This window comes from Abramis brama, assembly GCF_963993115.1.
Source record: "Abramis brama genome assembly, chromosome: 19".
NCBI lineage: Eukaryota > Metazoa > Chordata > Actinopteri > Cypriniformes > Leuciscidae > Abramis > Abramis brama.
This window is the reverse complement of record NC_139981.1, coordinates 10,980,910-11,003,967: the sequence shown is the minus strand read 5'-3', so window position 1 is coordinate 11,003,967 and position 23,058 is coordinate 10,980,910. Positions and strand designations below refer to the sequence as shown.

The following is a 23,058-nucleotide window of genomic DNA, read 5'->3' as shown; positions in this document are numbered from 1 at the left end:
GTTTGACGTTATGCCCGTTCTCTAAATAAATACATTACACTGTATGTGTGTGTTTCTGGCTATATCTGATTAATTATGTTCTGGCAAAGTTTATTAAGTTAAGATTACTGTGATAATGTTAACCTGTTAAAAATAGCAAGTGTCGTTGAATATTAATCAAGCATTTATGTGATGTGCCTATATGTTTAGAAGTGTTTTCAGTGTTAATTTACATTTGGCCAGAACTACGCACTTTGTAATATGGCAACAATTAACAATATGGCAAACAGTTGACCTCCATTGTATGGAAAAAAATACTATGGAAGTCAATGGGGCCCATCAACTGTTTAGTTACCGACATTCTTCAAAATATTCCCTTTGTGTTCAGCAGAAGAAAGAAAACTTGAGGGTGAGTAAATGATGACAGATTATTTATTTTATTTTTTTGGCTGAACTATCCCTTTAAGTACATGTAGAGCTACTTACATTGGGCCACTTTGGTTCAAAAAAATAAATGGTAAAATGTAGTGTAAAGTCACAATAAAGCGGACCTTTGGATAAAAAGACAAAAAAAAAAAAGACAAAAAAAAACTTTTTTTTTTTTAATATTCACAATTATATTATAATATGCACTTTATATACATGATATTAATGTATAGAAAAAAACAAAACAAAGATAGATTAGCAACTGCGCTGGCATATCTAAACATTTCTGGGAGGAGTCTTTAACTTCATAGGAACTGTAAAAGACACTCTTCTCTCTTACTTTCTCTGTCCCTATATGTTGGCTCGTTCTCTCTTTCTCTGTTTTGCTAGCGGGCGAATGAAGGAAGAAGAGGTGCAGGAGAGAGCGGAAGAGTCTCAGATCACAGGGGCTCAGTCATTAGCTCTCCTAATTGTCTCTTCCTGGCATGGGGGAGGTTACCACGGCAGCCGTTTCCACAGCAGCTGTCACCACTTGGCGGGAGAATAAGTGGAAACATAGCGTGTGAGAGAGAAGCAGGGGTTCCTGACAACACGATGCTCAGCACTCAAAGAGAGAAACAGAGGGATGCTTAGAGCCACAGGGGTACTGCATGAGAAACGGGATAAGACTAGGAGAAAGTGTAAGTGTACATTTCACGCTTAGTCCCTCCCTCTCTGTCTATCACTTTCAACATTATTAATATGGAGTGTCGGGCTTTGTACATCTTTATAAGGGAAATATGGGAAATAAGCAAGGCTGAACTGCTACTCTGTAAAAATGGACAATGCGGTTCTCCCTTCACTTGGTTATAAATATGTAATGTTTTGCTTATGACCAATATATTATTAATAATAATAATAATAATACAAAATATCATTATTATGAATGATAGAAAAAAATCATAAAATAGTACAAATAATTGATAAAACAGCAACAACATTTATTATGATTTAATATTTAATATATAATAGTAAATATTATTTTATTAAAAATAATTAAATAGTACAAAGAATGTATAAAAACAATTATTGTAGTGATTATTATTATTATAATTATAATTATTATTAATAAATCATAAAATAGTACAAATAATTGATAACAAAAACAACCACAAAACAATTATAAATTAATAATTATACATAAGTATAATAATAAAATAATAATAAAAAACAAACATAAAAACATAACTATATTGACAATAACAAACATAATAGAATATGAATTATTAACAATAATAATAAGAACTATTATTACTATTATTATTATTGCATCTAGGTTTGACTCAGCAAAACATGCCCATATATTTTGAGTCAAGCATTTCAGTAGTCTACAAGCAATGTTCATATAAAAAATGGCATTTGTTTAAAATGCGATGTAGCACACACAATGAATTCAACAGCAAACATGCAGAGATTACAGAAGCAATGTTTATTGTCAAGCATTCAGCAAATGTTTTCACATGAGCGCTTTCCAAAAAGCAGATGACAGTAGGAGTACCCAACGGGGTAGAAATGTCGCCATGCTAGGGTAAAAGAGCACGATGGATCCTCTGATAACCTCAGTAAGACTTTGATGTATCACAACGCTCAAACAAGGGGGAACAAAACGAACAAAACGACAATTCACATGCTTGAACAAGCCGCGGATAATCTGGTTAAGGCCTGCATTCATGTGCAATTAGTTTCAGCACTCCATATCGCACAGAAGCATTAATATCCACGCCTGTAGCACTGCTCAATTCGAAGTCATTTAACATTCAAATCTTTGGAATTGTAATTTGGCCCTCAAGCTGTTCCTGAAGGCAGAGTGCATGTGTCTGTGTGTGAGCGAGTGTGTGTATGTAAGCGTGCAAAAATATACGTCACTTTGTGAGTCATATAATCTGAGGCTCTGCCTACTCACAGAGCTTGTGTATTTACATGTTACAATTTCCACTTTCCATTTTTTAATCTGTGACCAGTCATTGTAAAGTCAATTTAAAATCAAAATGACTTTCCTATTGAATATCTAATTTGACTCGGAAATGCATGTTGGAAACAACAATTCACTTCTATGTTAAAGTTTTCTATACGTTTCAACTTCTAAATGCCCTATCATTTACTGTATTTTGCACAATTACTTTCAATTTCATATTTTAAATAAATGAACTAGAGTACATGAAAGTAGCGCTTTTAAAAATGTAAGTGCTGACATAGCTGGTTCTGTTGTGGTCATGCTAATACCTTTATGTTATCTCACATCCACCTGAGCAACATTATCATGCCCCAGGCAATCCAATCATAATATAGTGTGAAATTATTTCTGCTTCACAACAACTGCATGTGTCCTCCATGTAACCTTCAAAGAACATCAGAGCACTGATGCTCACATTCATGCATGCAGGCTTGACATGAACTTTTTTGCTCACCAGCAACTGTGGCTAGTGGTTTTCCAAAGTAACTAGCCACTCAGCATTTTCACTGGCCACAATTTTGACATCGATACCATGGGGAAAAACAGGCATATAGATATTTTTAATATTATCTCATAATTTGGCAGCAGGAATATTAGGACCTGACACACAGATCAATTATACAGTTACACATGCGTTTTCTTTCTCAACTGTTTACATTCACTTAAAACATAACTGACTTTGTTTACGGGCATTTAGTAATTTTTTTGTAAGTATTTGACTGTTTAAGCGCAATAAATGAAGCGTAGCGTTAGTTCTGGCAGGTCACATTAGTCAAGCTCGCATTAGCTGACTCTCAGCTGATCCACGTCTACCTATAGGAATACGACTCCTATAACAACATCCACATGTAAGCTCCTTCAGTATTATCAGCAGCTATCGTGTTTCTCAGTAGCTATTACTAAAAATATCTAAATTCAGTACTGAGAGGTGGCTTTATGTTCGCACACTTTGGGTGTGAGCAAAAAATCTGTGGGAATGAGTAAAATTATGCGCAATATGTGCAATCCCACGCAAAATTCAAGCCCTGTAACACCAACAATATTCTTCCGGAGCAAATGAAACGAGTGAGTGAGAGGAGGTGGGTTTGTGTGTCAACTCGCAGTCGAAGAGAAGAGAGCGCGAGAAAGTGCAGCTGGTATTGTGTATCTATTCTGTGGAAAATGAGTATTGGAAGCGTTTCAAATATTTCAGTAGGCTATCAATATATATCGAAAAATTTATATTTAACACTTCATTGCACTTAGTTTATTATTTCAGATGCCTTTTTAAAAGACTACAATTGAAAAATGTATATAATATATATAAAATTCAACTTGACTGGGTTACACGCCACTGCTAAAATCAACCTGCATTTGGTGGGTTAATGTCAAGCCCTGCATGCATCAGCAAGCACACCTATTGAACTTGAGAGTAAAGCACTCAAAAGCAAAAACACGGAACACAATGTGCTCAATGTACATGTACATGTACATATCAACACATATACACATACACGCACACATAAACTCTCACTGCATCTGCTTTCTTAATAGAGCTTGACATACTTGGAGCTTCCTACAAAAAAAACTCAAAACATTAAAATTGCAGTTGATAAATATACATCAAACTAAAGAGTTAATATAGTGAATAGTGCGTTTACAGGTTTTTAACTAAACACGCTGAAGTGTATACACTATCATTCAAAAGTTAGAGGTAAGTTTTTTTTCTAAATGAATACTTTTAAGTAGAAAGGACCAATTAAAATATTCAAAAGGGACAGTAAAGACTAAAAAAATTTAATAAATACAATTAGGTTTAATTATTTTTCTATTGATCAAAGAATAAAAAAAGTATCAGTTTTCACAAAAATATTAAGCAGAACAACTATTTTCAATATTGATAAGAAATGAAAAAATGTTTCTTGAGCAGCATCTTAGAATGACTTCTGAAAGATCATGTGACACTGAAGACTGATGCTGAAAATTATTATATATTACTTGTATAATTATTATATATTACAACATTGTAATATTATATATTACAATATTACTGTTTTATACTGTATTTTTGATCAAATTGATGCAGCTTTTGTGAGCATCAGAGCATCTTTTATATCTTTTTTAACATACATATGGGGTATAACTGATATACCCCATATCACTAATATATATATATACACACCCCTGAACGGTGCAATTCATTCCCTTCTGAAAAACAACATCTGGCACCTTGAGTTTTTCTCGCTACTTCTAACAGGCACTCTTAACTAAATGCGGAATGATTTGTAACTTCTTGTAGATCATTATAAATCTTGGTATGGTTGTTTGTGCCTGACCTTTTTAATAATCTGTGCATATGTGTTTGTTTGACAGTGTGAAAGGTAAGAGAATAATTTACAAGCATTACAAAATGTGAACAAGATGCTGTTGTACACTCTTGTCATACTCTGGAGGTTTTCTGTGAAAATTATCCTGCAGCAGAGCTTGGACAGAGGCCAGTGTGAACTCAAGCAATGATGCTGTAGTGACAAGCACTATCTAACCGCAGACCACTGCTCCTGTTAAACGCTCTACCTCTACTCACGTTCACCTGAGGCGACTGCGGCACTAACACACACACAACCCTGACACAACCTCAAAAGTCAATCTTTTACTTAGAACAAGCACCTGTTATATTACAGACTGCATGTGCAGAGGGAATAACTCTGCCTGTCTAATGCATAAAGCATAAGCTCCTCTCTGATATCCACACACCGCAGTGTTTCCTCTCTAAATCTTTGTGAGTCCAGGTCACAAGGGAGAGCCAAACCTTTCATACATGCATAACAAAGCAAAATCCAAGACCAGAGGCCCTGATCAAATTCGTCCTTTGTTTATGCATCAACACGACAAGGTGCAATTGAAAAAGGGATTTCTTCGTCTTGCTGAATGTAATATGAAATATTCAGAGGAGGGTTGAAACTGAGGAAACAATACTGTCTAAGAGAGCCTGTTCTCCACCTGAACACTTTCATAATATTAATCACGGCTTTCATTTCCTGAATCAGGACAACCTGAGCTCTGCCATTTATTCTCCACGAGAATGATCACACAGTTCTGATCTCTATCGCTTCCTGAAAACTCAAAAGTGGGGAAAACATTTTTGGCTTGGAAAGTGGTTGTTGCTTAGAAAAGCAATCGAACATGGCTTACTTGATACAGTACATGTAGAACAACAACTGATAATAAAATAAAACTCAAAGTTCAGAGTATACCTTCACAGTCCTTTAAAAGTGACGTGCATGATTTTTGGGCCACCAAAAGTAATTTAAATTATGACTGTTTTCATATGGGTTTCCAGAACTCTTATCTGCCACTGGTCAGAAAAACAGATGGTGGTTGAACAAGAGTTGCTATAACAGTCTCAAACAAACAGACAGTGTTTACATATTTTGGGGGAATAAACCTATAAATGGCTTTTATTAATATGGGAAAAAAATTATATAGTCAATAGTCAAAATGAAAGGACTATGTGAGAGATTAAAAAAAAAAAAAAGGGGGTCAATAAGATTTTTTTTTTTTTTTTATATTTTATTCAGCAAGGACAAAGGTGACAGTAAAGATGTATAGTGTTACAAAAGATTTATATTTAAAATAAATGTTGTTCTTTTTAACTGTTTATGCATCAAAGAATCATGAAAAAGAAAATCATATTATACATAAATCAGAATATTAGAATGATTTCTGAAGGACCGCGTGACACTGAAGACTGGAGTAATGATGCTGAAAATTCAGCTTTTTATCACAGGAATAAATTACATTTTAAAATACATTAAAATAAAAAATAAAAACAGTTCCCTATCAGTCGCTCACTCTCGACGTACGTCGTGACCGACAATAGGAATCTCGCTAGAGAGCCCAGTCTACTTCGAGTGAAACTAAATGAGCCAGTGCACACTGGCGTGCAATCATTTGCATCAGCTGTTCAGCCACGCAGCACGGGTATATAATGAGCAGCATGTGCGATTGCACTTCAGCTTTTTGCTTCGGAGCTGATGCCGTTTAATCTACTGAATGATCAAACAACAAGCAAGCTCTTCAGGAGGATCTCTCGTGTCTGGTGCGGGCAGGGTCCAAAATTAACTTTTTGGCTCACCTGCCACGGGGACTGGTAGATGAAAAAATCCACCAGCCAAGCATATTTTTTACCGGCCAAAATAATAAACAGCCTTTTTTGTCACATATACATTCATTTCAGTACATTTAATTGAGATAATAAGGTATTATGTTGAATACAAACATAAAAAATTGTCCAGAGTAAAATTTTAAATGTATAATAAAATAAAAAAAATCTATATATTGATCAAAATGAGAGAAATATATGAAATATTACTATCATTGGGGTGAAATAAAAACATTTTTTGTCAGTTTTGTTATCCGACTCATGTGGAAGGGAAGGCAGAACGTACTCGGTTACATGCGTAACCTCGGTTCACTGAGAGATAAGGGAACGAGTATTGCATTGCAAACGCTATGGGAAAACTCCTTTTCTCGAGAAAAGAACGGCCATGGTGTGTTAAGCAGAAGCAGCCTGGCCAGCGGCGGAGTATGCACGATCCACGAGTGCTGAAGACGTTCTGTACAGCTTAGATGGGTGCGCGGCCTTTGCTCTCCACCTGCCAGCAGTGGGAGGACACAAATGGGCGGCGACCGCTTCTTCCAGTGGCGGGAGCTTCACATATCCTTTTTCCTCAGCGCCGTCAACAGATGAGAGCGATAAGAGGCAGAAGAGCGCGTGCACACTGAAAAGGGCGCACGCCATGATTTAGTGAGCTCCTTGTGCTCTAGTGCTCCGAGTCTCGTGGCACTGTTTACCTTACGGCCCCGAGACAGTGCCGCGAGACTTGGTACGCTAGAGACGTTCTGTGGCTAGCTAACCTCGTCCCCAGATTAGTGACTGGCAAACACAACAACTCCGAGCCATCATGCCAGATATTTTATAACATTACAAAATGCAATTGTAACAAACATTTTATAACATTACTATTTTGGTATGAACATTCACCCGTCAGTGTGGCGGATAGCCTTTTGAGATTTACTCGCCAAACAGAAAATCTACCCGCATTTGGTGCTTGGCGGGTGTTAATTTCGGACCCTGGGTGCGGGCGATACAGCGAGGGTCGACTTTCTTTCTCTCTCTCTTTTGTTTTTGTGTTACTGAGCAAAACAAAAAAGCTGTTTTCACAGCCATTCTTACGGCTGGTAAGACCGCCGTGAAGAGAGACAGTGCACGGCAGGTTGCACATTCCCCTGAAAGAGCTTACATGGGTGTGAGTTGCGTCTTTCTAAAGATGACATTCCACCCGTGTGTTTCTGGATGCGGTTATTTCCTTTCCTTACTGACGGCCACGATCACTGTCTCGCATGCCTGGGAAACATGTGAGACTGTGTTCGTGGGTGGTTCATGTTTTCGCATGGGAACATGACCATGTCAGCACACTGGTTGACTCTTCTTTCTCCGGAAAGCTTGAGTCCCCTCTGTTGTTGGCTAGCTGCTGCTTGTGTGTAAAAGCACAGCTGCAGGTCTGCCCGACACTCTGGGAGACCGTGGAGATCAATGAGAGCTTCCGCCGGGCAAAACCCGCCGTGTCATGTGCTGTCGAGCTGGATGGGATTGCTGGTCCTTCAAAAAAAAAAAAAAATGGGGGAACCTAGCGTTTCATTCAGGGCTCCAGCCGAGGGCAGATGTCGATTGCTGCATCAGAGAGAGGGGCTGTTTCATTCTGGAAATGAGGATGATGCTGATTTCCCACTGTAATAGTGTGTGTGCTTATGCTGAATCAGATTCAGAGCTGACAGCCATGCTTCCCGGGTCTTTCTCGGATGCGCATTGAAAACTTAGCAGTATGGAGATATATTGGTGCCAAAATATGGAATGCCAAAAGAGCCAAATTCTGCATAAGTTTTCACCTCTCTCACTACCCTCGATGGTGGGGTAGCTGTGCCTCTGGCAGGCCACCTCTGCTCTGCATGAGAGGCCAAGGCACTCTTATTGCACGAGGGTAGTTCTGAGCCGGGGTTGAGCTGCGCTTGTCGACTGACCGTGTTCAAGTCACAGCGCAGGCCCTTGGTCAGACGATGTCCACCTTGGTGGTCCAGAAGCGCCCCTGGCTGTCCTTGCAGAGGTGCGAGAGGTCGTCAAAGCATGCTTTGAACTTACGCAACTGGCCCAGCAGTTCTCCGCAGTCAGCAGCAGAGTGAAGCGCCTCCCCCGAAATACCACCAGAGTGTTTCGTGGGCCCCTTAGTCCCTTAGTCTACTCGTCGCCAAGGGTGTCATTCCCTGCAAAAAAAACAACAACAACAACTCCGGCACAGCCTGCTCTACTGTGTCCGCAGCAGGAGGATGACACCGCCCGTCTCAGCCGCTGTTTAAGTGGTTGGTTGAGATGGGTGAGATGGGTGACCCGGAGATGGGTGGAGCTGCTCTCTCCCGGTGGAGGGCCAGGAAACTAATCTTTTGAGTCAAAATTCTGTTCCACCACTGGAGTCACAGTGGTACCCAAATTCTCAAAAAAAAAAAGAAAAAAAAAAAAGAGCAGTTCCTCTATCCCTGGGTCTGAAAATGGCCCAGAGAGTAGTGGGAGGAGAGAATCCTCACCATTCTCATCCGCATCTTCTATCGCCTGCGGACAGCAGCGTGCAGTTCGAGAACGCATCCAAGCCGCCTCCTGCCCTGTGGAACCAGGTAAGTGTTGCACAGCACACCCTGTGTTCCACCTTGCTGCCCCACTGTGGGTATACCTACGGTCCCTTTGGTCCCGCTTGTACGGTCTCTGCGAGCCTGTTTAGCGCTCCCCAGTCCATCTTGCTGGCTCATTCGGACCATCAGGCTCGGCTATGCGATTCAGTTCGCCCGGCATCCCCCTAAGTTTCGGCCATCCACTCCACTACAGTGAGAGCAGCCGATGCCCATGTCTTGAGGGTGGAGATTGCAGTCCTACAGGCGAAGGACGCGATAGAGCCAGTTCCACCAGCCGATATGAGGTCAGGGTACTACAGTCCCTCCTTCATTGTACCCAAGAAAGGCGGTGGGTTACGACCGATCTTGGACCTGCAAGTTTTGAATCGGAGTCTCCACAAGCTACCGTTCAAGTTCGGGGAGGCTCAGGTAGACCTGTTTGCCGCCTCAGAGACCTTCCACTGCCAGCTGTTTTACTCCCTCACCAAGGGAACACTCCCATTTCCCACAGTGAGCCTACTTGCACAGACCCTGTGCAAAGTCAGGAATGACGACGAGCAGATGGGATGCAGAGGTTCTAGGTGACTTACCCCCAGAGGTCCTTAACACCATCACTTCTGCACGGGCGCCGTCCACGAGACGTGCATACGCCTTGAAGTGGAACCTGTTCGTCGAGTGGTGTTTTTCTCGCTGAGAGGACCCCCGAAGATGTTCGATAGGGTCCATGCTTTCCTTCTTGCAGTAAGGGTTGGAGCGAAGGCTGTCTCCCTCCACCTTCAAAATACATGCTGCCGCTATTTCAGCATATCACGACCAATTAGATGGCAAATCAGTAGGAAAGCACGACCTGGTCGTCAGGTTCCTTAGAGGGGCGAGACGGTTAAACCCTACTCTACCCCCCTCTACACCCTCTTGGGACATTTCCCTGGTGCTTCGAGCACTTCAGGATGCTCCCTTTGAGCTTTTGCAGTCAGCAGACTTAAAGCTTCTCTCTTGAAGACTTTGCTGCCGATTGCACTGGCCTCTATCAAGAGGGTAGGGGACCTGCAAGCAATTTCGGTCGACAAATCGTGCCTAGAGTTTGGGCCAGGTGACAACCATGTTGTACTCAGACCCCGGCCTGGCTATGTGCCCAAGGTTCTTACCACTCCCTTCAGGGACCAGGTAGTGAACCTGCAAGCGCTGCCCCTGGAGGAGGCAGACCCAGCCTTGGCTTTGCTCTGTCCCGTTCGTACCCTACGTCTGTACGTGGACAGAACTCAAAGTTTCAGGACCTCAGAGCAGCTCTTTGCCTGTTACAGAGGCCAGCAGAAGGGAAAGGCTTACCAAGCACAAGGCGTGCCCCGCCCACTCAGGTTGCATGCTCACTCCACGAGAGGCGTTGCATCCTCCTGGGGGGCTGGCATGTGGCTCCTCGCTAACAGATATCTGTAGAGCTGTGGGGTGGGCGACACCTAACACGTTCGCTAGATTTTATAGCCTATGTGTAGAGCCGGTCTCCTCCTGTGTTCTCACCCTAAACAGGTAAAAGCACTGAGAGGCCCAGCTCTGTCGGCTTGCTGCACCTTACTGTGCTCCTTATTTCTCCAGAGTGAAAAACCTGTGAGTCCTCCAACATCCTCGGCCCGGACATGGCGGAGCGTCTGGTGCGAGGCCTTTATCCGTTGAATCCTTGAGAACCGGGATTAGGCTGGGTTCTATATGTGTGACCCTACGGGGATCCCATATGTGTATTCTTCCACGGCTGCTCCTAATCGAAGCCTATGTCTTTCCATTGGGCTTAGTCACTCAGTATTCATATGCAGTACAACTTTCGAGCTAGTCCATATGTATTTTCCACATAACTCCTCCGAAGAATGTGGCTTCTGCAGCGTTCCCCTTTTCCATAGAAAATCCAAAAATCTCACTGTGTGGGTTATCACAGAACAACAGTGACAGGCATACTCTGTGTAAGCCCTCCCCTATCGTCCTTCCAGGCAAGAAGGGGTAGAGGCTTGTACAGGGCACTGGATGGGGTGCAGCAGCTTTGGCAGGGATTCCTGTTGACGGTCACGACGTACGCCGAGAATGACCGACTGATAGGGAATGTCTCGGTTACATATGGTAACCCTTGTTCCCTGAAGGAGGGAACGGAGACGTACGTCCCGTTGCCACATCTGCTGTGACCCGCCGGGGCAGCCAGCTCATCGGCTCGGCTCCTCAGCAAAAAACTAAAGTGCAATCGCACTTTCTGCTCATTACATACCCGCGCTGCGTGGCTGAACAGCTGATGCAAATGATTGCACGCCAATGTGCATTGGCTCGTTTAGTTTCACTCGAAGTAGACTGGGCTCCCTAGCGAGATTCCTATTGTCGTTCACAACGTATGTCTCCGTTCCCTCCTTCAGGGAACAAGGGTTACCATACGTAACCAAGACGTTATTTTAAATTGTAATAATATTTTACAATTTTACTGTTTTTACTGTATTTTTTATCAAATTAATGAGGCTGCTTTGTGAGAATAAGAAACTTCTTTTTTTAAATCATACCAACACAGAAACCTTTAAATGGTAGTGTATATGTTCTTACTAGTAATTATTGTGGATGGTAAAATTGGTAAAAAATAAAAATAAAAAAGGCAAAAAAATATTGGTAAAACCTTTGAAATTGTTTTGAGTCTTTGAGTTTTGAGAAGTGCATCCATAAGTCCTACTGTGATTCTGACTGCAATGTTTTGTATGAAGCCTTTTATCTATTATAGATTGTTTCTAAACCACCGACAGTGCATGGTGATGCTGAAAATTACTCAATTGGGGCAAATGCAACATTTCAATTTTTTATCGAGGACTTGTTTCTTTGAATCCGCAGTGCTTTATGCTGACTGAAAGCAGGCTAACGTTTATACTGCTCACTAAGCAAACGTGTAATTGAGCAGACAGCCCTGTTCCCCTCTTCTGTCTAAGTCTTCTCTGTGTCATCTGCAAATCTCCTCTGTCAGGTTAAGGAGGCTGAGAATAGAAGATGAAGTTGATATTTGCTAAATAGGATGTGCCCATTTTGCCTAAATGGAAGTGCGACAAAATCATAAGACATGAGGTAAGAAAAAGAACCTAACAAAATGGACCTGTATGCATCTTGAAAAGTATATATTGAATTATATTATTATTATAGCAAATTATTGATAGTACATAGTACATAATTATTGATTTAAGTTGGATCTATCTTCTCTTTATCACAACAGTAAAAGCCACAGTATCAATCCAAAAAAAGCCACATGAAATTCAACACAGGCACCCAATACCTGTGCTTAAAAGATCTCGGACACCATTTTGAGGCATTCTCAGGAGAGTCCTTGTCTTGTCCCTGGGAGCTAAAAGCAGAGGGTGAGACTGATTTTGCTGCTTTGAAGATTGATGTTGGTGTTTAAGACGCCTCTGAAAAGCAGACAAGACCTTCGGGCTAATCTAGCCTTAGATGATAAAGACGCTCACCTGCTCAGAGCTGATAGCATGGCACTGCTAGCCAACACTGTAAAGAGCAGCCACCTCTATATGTAGCAATACTGACACTTCAACATCCTCATTTCAGCTGCCAGAGATGACCATCTTTTAAGACCTTATATAACCTTGAGTCAAAGTTTTTGCAAATGTGTACATTGGCACTCAATCGGTGCTTCCCTAAGGATGTTTGATAGAGATATTACAAGGTTAATATTTGAGATGGCTCATGCCTTTTCAGGATAAAAACATTGTGGAGAAATTAGCATTTTACGAGAAATTCATCACAAAACTGAACTATAACTGAATAATAATGAAATCCAATGTCATGATGTTATGCTTTAAGGAAATTTGTGCGATATGAGATGATATTTACACTGTGTAAAAGGCCAGATAAACCCTGGCTTCAAAGATAAACAGTGTCAAAGATCACCTCACTGTTTGCTATTCTGACCGAAAAAAATAAAAATAATTTATTAAACAAAATCTGAAGCATCAAAATTTTATCACAACTTCTAAATATTTTACAATAAAAATAATTTAAATAAATAAACCCCCTAAACATATGCTAATCCATGTCTGAAGAAAATGGGACTATCTTGTTCAAAATAATTAATTCCTGTAACAGGAAATTATACTAATTACCATACTGTGGCAGAAAGGTCAAATAAACACACCCACTTCAAGCCTCAAAACAACCTGATATTTCATAAATTAGCATCAATTCATTGTACTCTGTGCAGGCGTACAGGGGTTTGGCCGATCGGCGTGGATTGAGCCACTGTTGAATGATAAAATTACCCAACATCTGGCTGACAGGAGAAGCAGTGTGTTTACAACTGAACAGGCGACAAGAAGGCAGTTGGGAATAATCCTCATTTGGTGGTGGTGCTGTAGCGCTCTATATTTATCTAGAAAATACAGTGCATGTTTAATATGACCAGGCTAAGTATATTTAACAATTACGTCACTTGGTGTTCAGTTTCACCATGTTTGTCTGGGCCATTGAAAGCTTGTATTAACCAATGCATGAATTATAGAGCAAAAAAGCCAGAAAAATAGGTTTATTTATACATTTATGGCAAGACAACAGCAAAACTTAATGAGGTTAGTTGTCAAAATAGTGCTAAATCCCTGTCTGCTGGGGGGAGACCCTATTAGGAGATTCATAGACATCTGTACAAGACGTCTTGTGCATCATCATTAGAATTTCAAAGTGGTTTTGATTGTTTGATCTCATATCCAGAAATTATTGTTGGGAGAGTAATTATCATAAATCCAGTTCTAAATTTGTTTTCCACACTCTCGGTTATGATCCATAATTAACTATACTGGAGAGATTACATTATTTCTTCCTTTTTCGGATGAGGAATCAGCATGGAATTTCTCCCTTTGGGAATTTTATGGATTTTAAGTGCCAACCCAAAAAAATAGCACAGCTACTCTATATATTACTTCCATCCGTGTGCCGACAGACTGAGACCGATATCCCCTTGATCGCAGCTGCAAAGAAATTATATTACATTTGGTGGAATGAAATGAAAATCCCACCCTCCCCCCTCAATGTTTTGCACTTTAGAAAGGAGGAGGAACGAAATAATGAATTAAGCCCATTTGAGGATATTGACTGATTCCCTGAGTGCTCACGGCGCCGTCCGTCCGTAATCTATCTCCGAAATAATCATTCATGCTCTAAATACATCAGAGAGAGAGGATCATAAAAAAAACACCATTCAGCTCCATTGATTTGCATTGTTAATTTCCCACTTGATGGCTTCAGAGAGAGGGAGTGATGAAGGGGCAAGCAATGGCGGGCTTGAAGTATCCAACGCGGCAAATCACAAGATAGCCGCTGTCAGCAATGAGGCTTGACAATGAGGCATCACAAATGAGGCAGCACAATTAAGCAGCAGTAGGAATGGAGTGATGCAGCTCTCCATAAAACTTGTGAGATCACAACTTATCAGCCTCCACATAAACATAAAAGCACAGCAGAGATAAAGTCTGCGCTACAAGATCTTTATCAGATGCTACAGCCGGCCAAAAGCGACTTGGCTGTTTATGATATGACTGGAGCAGTGTGGGACAGATACAGCTGGATCTGACATCATCACTGCCTGACACCTGAGCTCTGTTGTGTTGGGTGTAATGTGAAAAATGACTGTGGATGTGTGCAGCAGAAAGAGGTTCGGTGGAACTACAGCGGCAACAGCAGAGCTCGGCCGATATGTAACAGACTTCATAAATAATGTAGACATATCAGCTAACTAAGATCCGGACACAGCGAAATACACAATGCACACACAAACAAACAAACAAACAAACAAATAAATACGTACAGCTTCCATTGTAAGAATACTTAAGACTGCAGTTGCTTTAATATCAGTGGAGTAGGCCAAATGCCCATTCCTACTTTAGCAACATTCAGAATTGAAGACTGGTTCTCTTAAGATTTATTACATTTTCTTTAACTGGCCACACCCACAGGAATTTGAATTACGTGAAGTGGAATTTACTGAATTACAATTTAAAGTATTTCAACAGGCATTGTGAGAAACAATGTGTTCTTCCACCCTAGTTCATCATTTTGTCAAACATATAAAAATAAACTACAAACTTCTATAGGTGATGTTTCAAACAGATATACTTTTCTGTCTGTCTGTAAAGCCTATAAAACCTTAAAATTTACTCAACATTCAAATTTTGTCTTGACAAACCTACCTTTCATTTGTAATGTTTTACTGTACAGTAATGTTTTATTCTAGCTTTATACATTTTTTATCAACACTTGAATGTGGGGAAGTTTCATAAAAAAGCAATGACTTTTTTTTCCAAAAAGATTTTTTGACAAAGACTTTGTCCATATCGGATTCAGAACGATGACCAAAACATAGATGGAATAAATTAAGCTTGCACAGTCTTATACCTCTTTGTGGGTTTGACATTTCATTCAGTAACATTAGGCAGTTTTGATTCATATGCCATTAAATGTTTGATGATCGTGTTAGATTACATGTGTGTAAGCAATGCTTCTATCGCTTGTTTGTTTCATAGCTTTTTTTGGATCTGGAGATTTGGTACTATTTCAGAAGATGCGTAACAACTGTATAACTGTATAATATTTTCCACTGTATAACAGCGAAAACATATATTGCCAGAAAAACTCGTCAATGGAGGGAAAAGAGCTAACTGAGTTGTGAATGGTGCAAAACACAGCTACAGATAAATCAGTGTCAGGTGGTCACATTTTGGCCATTGCATTGAATCTTACAGTTTTTATTCAGTGCCTTGCACCACAAATGCTGCAATTTTAAATTGCTGTCAAGTTGAAAGGAGCACTTTTAAAAAGTGATTCTCAAAAAAAAAAAAAAAAGTCTCAAAACCCATAAATTCTGTTCCATTCATTTGCACTCCATCTAGCTCTCTGAAAGGAAGAATGTGCCCTGTGTGAACGTCCTGTTACAGTGAGGAAAATAAGTATTTGAACACCCTGCTATTTTGCAAGTTCTCCCACTTAGAAATCATGGAGGGGTCTGAAATTGTCATCGTAGGTGCATGTCCACTGTGAGAGACATAATCTAAAAAAACAAGTAATAAAAACTCAGTGAGTGTTTTAGCGCAATTTTCTGACGTCATGGGATCACAACACTAAGAGATAGTAAATTTTTTTTTTTTTTTTTTTTTTTTTTTTTTGTGTGCGTTCCCGAGATTAGACCTTCCTTAACATAATGCCGAAAACCCGAAGTCTCTAGGTGGTCTGGTTGAGGAGGAGATAGAAGTGCAAGATTGGTGCGCACAGACAGAACAGAAATCATGAGTTAACAATCGCAATTTTGTCCGTTGGAAAATTGTGCTAAAAAAATCCAGAAATCACAATGTATGATTTTTTAACTATTTATTTGTATGATACAGCTGCAAATAAGTATTTGAACACCTGAGAAAATCAATGTTAATATTTGGTACAGTAGCCTTTGTTTGCAATTACAGAGGTCAAACGTTTCCTGTAGTTTTTCACCAGGTTTGCACACACTGCCGGAGGGATTTTGGCCCACTCCTCCACACAGATCTTCTCTAGATCAGTCAGGTTTCTGGGCTGTCGCTGAGAAACACGGAGTTTGAGCTCCCTCCAAAGATTCTTTATTGGGTTTAGGTCTGGAGACTGGCTAGGCCACGCCAGAACCTTGATATGCTTCTTACAGAGCCACTCCTTGGTTATCCTGGCTGTGTGCTTCGGGTCATTGTCATGTTGGAAGACCCAGCCTCGACCCATCTTCAATGCTCTAACTGAGGGAAGGAAGTTGTTCCCCAAAATCTCGCAATACATGGCCCCGGTCATCCTCTCCTTAATACAGTGCAGTCGCCCTGTCCCATGTGCAGAAAAACACCCCCAAAGCATGATGCTACCACCCCCATGCTTCACAGTAGGGATGGTGTTCTTGGGATTGGGACGTTTAGTGGAATTATGACCAAAAAGTTTTATTTTGGTCTCATCTGACCACATGACTTTCTCCCATGACTCCTCTGGATCATCCAAATGGTCATTGGCAAACTTAAGACGGGCCTTGACATGTGCTGGTTTAAGCAGGGGAACCTTCCGTGCCATGCATGATTTCAAACCATGACGTCTTAGTGTATTACCAATAGTAACCTTGGAAACGGTGGTCCCAGCTCTTTTCAGGTCATTGACCAGCTCCTCCCGTGTAGTTCTGGGCTGATTTCTCACCTTTCTTAGGATCATTGAGACCCCACAAGGTGAGATCTTGCATGGAGCCCCAGTCCGAGGGAGATTGACAGTCATGTTTAGCTTCTTCCATTTTCTAATGATTGCTCCAACAGTGGACCTTTTTTTCACCAAGCTGCTTGGCAATTTCCCCGTAGCCCTTTCCAGCCTTGTGGAGGTGTACAATTTTGTCTCTAGTGTCTTTGGACAGCTCTTTGGTCTTGGCCATGTTAGTAGTTGGATTCTTACTGATTGTATGGGGTGGACAGGTGTCTTTATGCAGCTAACGGTGCATCCTCAAACAGGTGCATCTAATTTAGGATAATAAATGGAGTGGAGGTGGACATTTTAAAGGCAGACTAACAGGTCTTTGAGGGTCAGAATTCTAGCTGATAGACAGGTGTTCAAATACTTATTTGCAGCTGTATCATACAAATAAATAGTTAAAAAATCATATATTGTGATTTCTGGATTTTTTTTTTAGATTATGTCTCTCACAGTGGACATGCACCTACGATGACAATTTCAGACCCATCCATGATTTCCAAGTGGGAGAACTTGCAAAATAGCAGGGTGTTCAAATACTTATTTTCCTCACTGTATACAGCTCAGACCATTTTGTGCTGACCTGAACTGAAACCACCATGAACAGTGTTGACACAAATTGCTGTCTGAAGAATCGACTTGCAAGGTAGCCACCAAGGAAAAATGAAAATGAGGTCTTTTTGACATGTACTGTATAGCAGTTATTGAATTTCAACTGGTGTGAAGCGTTTTGAAAATGAAGATTGTTTTGATGATCAGGACTATCACTCGGGTTCTCATGCCAAACCCTACAATGAAGTACACAACACTCTAAATTGATTCATTATTTAATGTAGCTTTCTTATCAAATCACACTCTGATTCTATTTCTCTGATCAAAATGGCTTTTCGGGCACTGAATGAAGTGTGAAGCTTGTTTTTTTTATTTGGTTTAAGCTATTCCATTATATAAATGCTCGTTCTACAAGAAGATATTTGCTGAAAAGAAAAACCGCAACTGTGACAGCCATTGCAGAAAACAGCATGCATTTAACTCTGATAAACCCACACTTACGGCTCTCGATATGCTTTCAATTACAGTGGCCTCGATTACTGTATTGATTATGAAACGCTCGATGACTCGTTTACAAATTCCTATTTGCATTTACGTAGCCTCTAAAATGACACACAAACGAAGAAATAAAAAGAGAGAAAGCGAGTGAAGGTGGCATCTGTTGTGGCTTTTAGACAGCTAAATCACATTAATCCATCCCTTTTACATGAGCCCCGTGAGGGTTAATTGGTTTGTGCAGACAGGTAATGAAGGAAAATTATGGCGTTTATTGTTGTCTCTCTCTCATTAAAAGAAGGCAGTTTGGCTGGCATGCAGGTGACATTTACACACCCATCAGACACTGCGAGGAATGCGTTATAAAATGAGCAACTTTACCCAGTGTCCTCCCATCTGGGCACAGTAACGCCACATGACAGTGAGTTTCATAACCTATAATGAGGTTAAAGTCATAAGACGGTTTACAAAGATCAACCATACCCAGGAGCAACATGGGAGGTCACAGATGGTAAAAGCAATAACATCCTAGCTAGTACAAACCTGTAAATGCAAATACATACGGCCAATCAAACACATTGAAGCTAAATTGCCTTTCATGCAAACTGAAAGACCCGACCCAAACTCCTGCTATTGGTTGAGCCATAGTATTAAACACTTCAGCTCTAAACCTGAAATCATGGGCAACATATAAAGAAACCCCAGGCAATAGCCAATACAAGTATGGACATGTTAATGAGCACAGGAAGTGCTAATGTACAGATGTTACCTCTCTCCTGCGTGATGCCCAGCACGTCTGTTTGACTTTCCAAACCACAGCAGCAACCAGCAGCAGGGACAGGAAACAGCTGGAGACAAGACACATGGAAAATCAATAGATCAGCCAATCAAATAAGATAAGAATCAAATGGATGGATGGATGGATGGATGGATGGAGTTTGTATTTGCAATTGTGGATAACATTCCACTAACCTTCTAGGCTGGACTGGGGACAGCTGTTACATATTTGTATTTCAATCACACAATCAATGATAAACAAGTTCATCCAGCATGAAAGAATCAATGCCGTATGGAACAGACCGTTACGTCAATCATTTACGCAATACCGTCCTGTGCAGTGAAAAACAAGCACATCTGCACTACAACAGGTCTGATTTCCTCTCGCTGACTGCTCAATGGCTATTTTCAGCAATTTAGATGATGTGTGATGTTATAGAAAGTCGACCTTGAGTAGATCTGGTTGTTGTGAAAGGACATCTAAAAGCAGAAATCCCTCTTTGTGTTTTACAGTACGTACAATTGGCAGAAGGGGACAAATGCATGGAACTAAAGTAAAAAAAAATTGGTGGTCATTCAGTACACAATCTATTTGGTTGTTGTTGTTTTTATCCTCGGTTCACGGCCAGCACCTGCTGCTGAAGTATGATAAAGCACCGGTGAACAAATGTCAGAATGTGTGCCTGCAATGTGGGAGGATTGAGTCATACTATATATATTTATAAAAAATTAAGACAATCACCTCCTCTAAGACCTACAAGTGCTTGACTTTGTAACAAAATTGTTTTTATGTCCTGTAATGTTTCTTTGGAACTGTGAGCAACCCTAATTTGTTGCATAGTTGTAATTATTTGTAATTATCCATAACGCTAAAAAATCAACTGCAAAAGCATGTCAATAAAATATCACTATTGGTGTATATTCTAATTTTTTTCAAGGTAAATTAGATTTCTCATGTCATGACCCCTTTAAATGTTAACAACTTCAAAAGCACTAGCAAATTCAGTACTAGTATTACAGTGCATTGTAGAAATTCTATGAAAAATTCTGTTCACTTAAACTAATGGTATACATATGGTATTCGGGGGGGGGGGGGGGGGGGGGGGGGGGGCTTAAAGGGTCAAAATACTGACATGAACATCAGAGGAACAGGGGGCAACTGGGGACAATGTCATCTACCCATCATTCACATTCAAACAGAGCCTCCATTCAGCCAGCATTATTACAAATACATACCATCAACTCCACAGAGACAATGCCTAGAGGAAGAATGTTCTCAAATTATACAATCTGAGGCTTTGTGAGGCTCCGCAAAAATATGGAATGCATAATATAAGTATATGGGGTATTATACAATGATGAATTTAAATCTGCACCATGGGAAGGGTTTAAACCCTACTGCAAGTGCACATCTTGGGGATGTCTTGGGCTCTAATATTGTTATCCTAGTCTCTTTGCTTGAGCACCATATATTAAGGGGACTAGCTCATTACATCTGAAGCTGTTCAAACGCTAAAATTAGCTCTGGACTAATCATAGTGTAGTTGAGGTAATACAAGAGCCTGAAACTGCCTTTTCAACCATTTCATCTACCATATTTCAAAACCCAATCAGCACAAGTCAGAGGTCCCTTATTAAATCTATTAATGATGAGGGCAATTAATTCCTAACGAGCTGGATAATAGTTCTAATGGATGGAGAATGAGGCCCAATTCTGCCAGAGCACTTTCACTGAGAAAGTTATAAAAGCACATTCTTTTAAGTGGTATGACGAATGTCCTGATTGAAGGTAGACACCATATTAAATAAAAAACAGGCTGGCCATTCAAGTGGACATTTCATCTGGAAATGAAAGTGATTTGTACCTTGTCAGAAAAAAAATTTGCAAAATGTGCTGTTGTACCTTTAAAGCATGCCAGCATATCAATGACAACTTAGCAACTTATCTACTCCTAAAATGTACATATTACTACCTTAGAGTAATATATACCCTTAAGGTAGGCCTACTATTATGAACCTTTTAGGTTTATAAAGTATAAGTGGCCAACTAAAAAACGGTTGTTTTTTTCCTTTGTTATTAACTCAGTATTGAGTTACAATTGCTGTACATATTCAGGTGTAGTGTAGTGTTTTGTGTAAGTGTGTGAGAGAGAGAGAAATAGAACCAGTTTTCAAAATAGAAAAACGAAGAAAAAAAGAATCCTACAATATTAGTATTTATGTTAAAAATAAATGAAAAAAATGCTTTAACACACACACACACACACACACACACACACACACACACACACACACACACACACACACACACACACATTGTCATGCAAGAAACCAGTATGAGCTTTGTGACAAATTCTGACCCATCTAAATGTCACAGCAGAAACCAAGACACCAGGCAACTTTTTTCCAATCTTCTATTGTATCACATGATCCCATGTGAATTGTAGCCTCAGTTTCCTGTTCTTAGCTGATAGGAGTAGCACCCGGTGTGGTCTTTGGCTGCTGCAACTCATCTGCTTCAAGGTTCAATGTGTTGAGCATTCAGAGATGATCTTCTGCAGACCTGGTTATTTGAGTTACTGTTGCCTTTCGATCAGCTCGTACCAGTCTAGCCATTCTCCTATAATGTCAACAATGGTTGTGCGCAAAAATCCCAGTATCAGCAGTTTCTGAAGTACTCAGACAAGCCCGTCTTGCACTAACAACCATGCCACGTTCAAAGTCACTTAAATCACCTTTCTCCCCCATTCTGATGCTGAGTTTGAACTTCAGCAGTTCATCTTGACCATGACTACATCTTGACTACACGCCTAAAAATACACTGCCATGCGAATGGCTGATTAGATATTTGCATTAACGGGCATTTAAACAGGTGTATCTAATAAAGAGTCCGATCAGCTTGTAGTATTGATCTTTGCAGGTAGCAACAAGAGTGTGAAGCATGAAAGAGGTGAGGCAATCTACCAAAGCTGCCCAAGAGAGCAAACAGCCTACAAGGATTACACAATCAATATAGACAACCTGAGCTGAGGATATAAACATGCACACCATCACAGTCACTTCCTGCATCTACCTGTCATCCCACCCCGGTCATGCTTATGTTTATGAGTCACAATAATGCATAATCTTGTATTCACTCGCTCTAATAGGTACAGAGGACAAAAGCCCCATTACACCCAAATAAGGAGTGGGAGAGAACGAGCTTTAGTCAGTTACACAAGTCAAATGAATTGCCTCCAGTCGCCAGCCAGTGAAGCACAGGCATTCAGGACGTAAATAACATCAACGGCAATATGAGTACGCGCTTCAGCCCGTAGATAACTTCTGTCCTGACGGAAGCCAGGAGGAAAAAAAGAGAGGTGGATGAACGTTAATCAACATAAAGAGAAAAAGAGTGCGTGTAATTGGGCTAAACCGAATTGCGGTGTCACCAATTAGCTGGAGGAGTGGGTGAAAGGCTTAAGCAGTCTTTAATTGTTACTGTTTTTCTTGCTCATTTATTGGATCTCTAAGAGAGCAGAGACGGCAAAAAAGAAACTCTTCAAAGAAACCATATTCAAAAGGCATTTTCGAAGCTAATGAGGGACTACAGCGAAACACAAATATGTTCAAAAGTACAGACTTTGCTCAAAGTACACACCAGTTACTGTATGTCTAAAAGGGGTTCTTCTAAACGTACATACACTATGTATTGTTCTTTTATTCTCATTGTACCATTTATTATTTTAATTGTCTTTATTTTCATGAATACTTTTTCTACCTAGTCTGTGTAGCGGTCTCTTTGTTTAGGAAGACAAATATTTGAATGGATTGAGAAAAAAAAAAAAAACTGAGAGGATGAGAATGACAGACAGCAGAGTTTACAGACTGATTAAAAAGCTCATCAAATTTATCAA

General features: G+C 40.3%; 1 protein-coding gene across 2 annotated transcripts in view; it reads right to left on the bottom strand.

Moving 5' to 3' along the window:
- The window catches only part of atrnl1a (attractin-like 1a), a 274,347-nt gene that overhangs the window by 100,804 nt on the left and 150,485 nt on the right, over nucleotides 1–23,058 (bottom strand). For both annotated transcript variants that reach the window (XM_084093173.1, XM_084093174.1), the window contains exon 27: nucleotides 19,155–19,233. In XM_084093173.1, coding sequence (XP_083949299.1) covers nucleotides 19,155–19,233 — 79 coding nt within the window. The remainder of the gene's footprint in view (nucleotides 1–19,154; nucleotides 19,234–23,058) is intronic.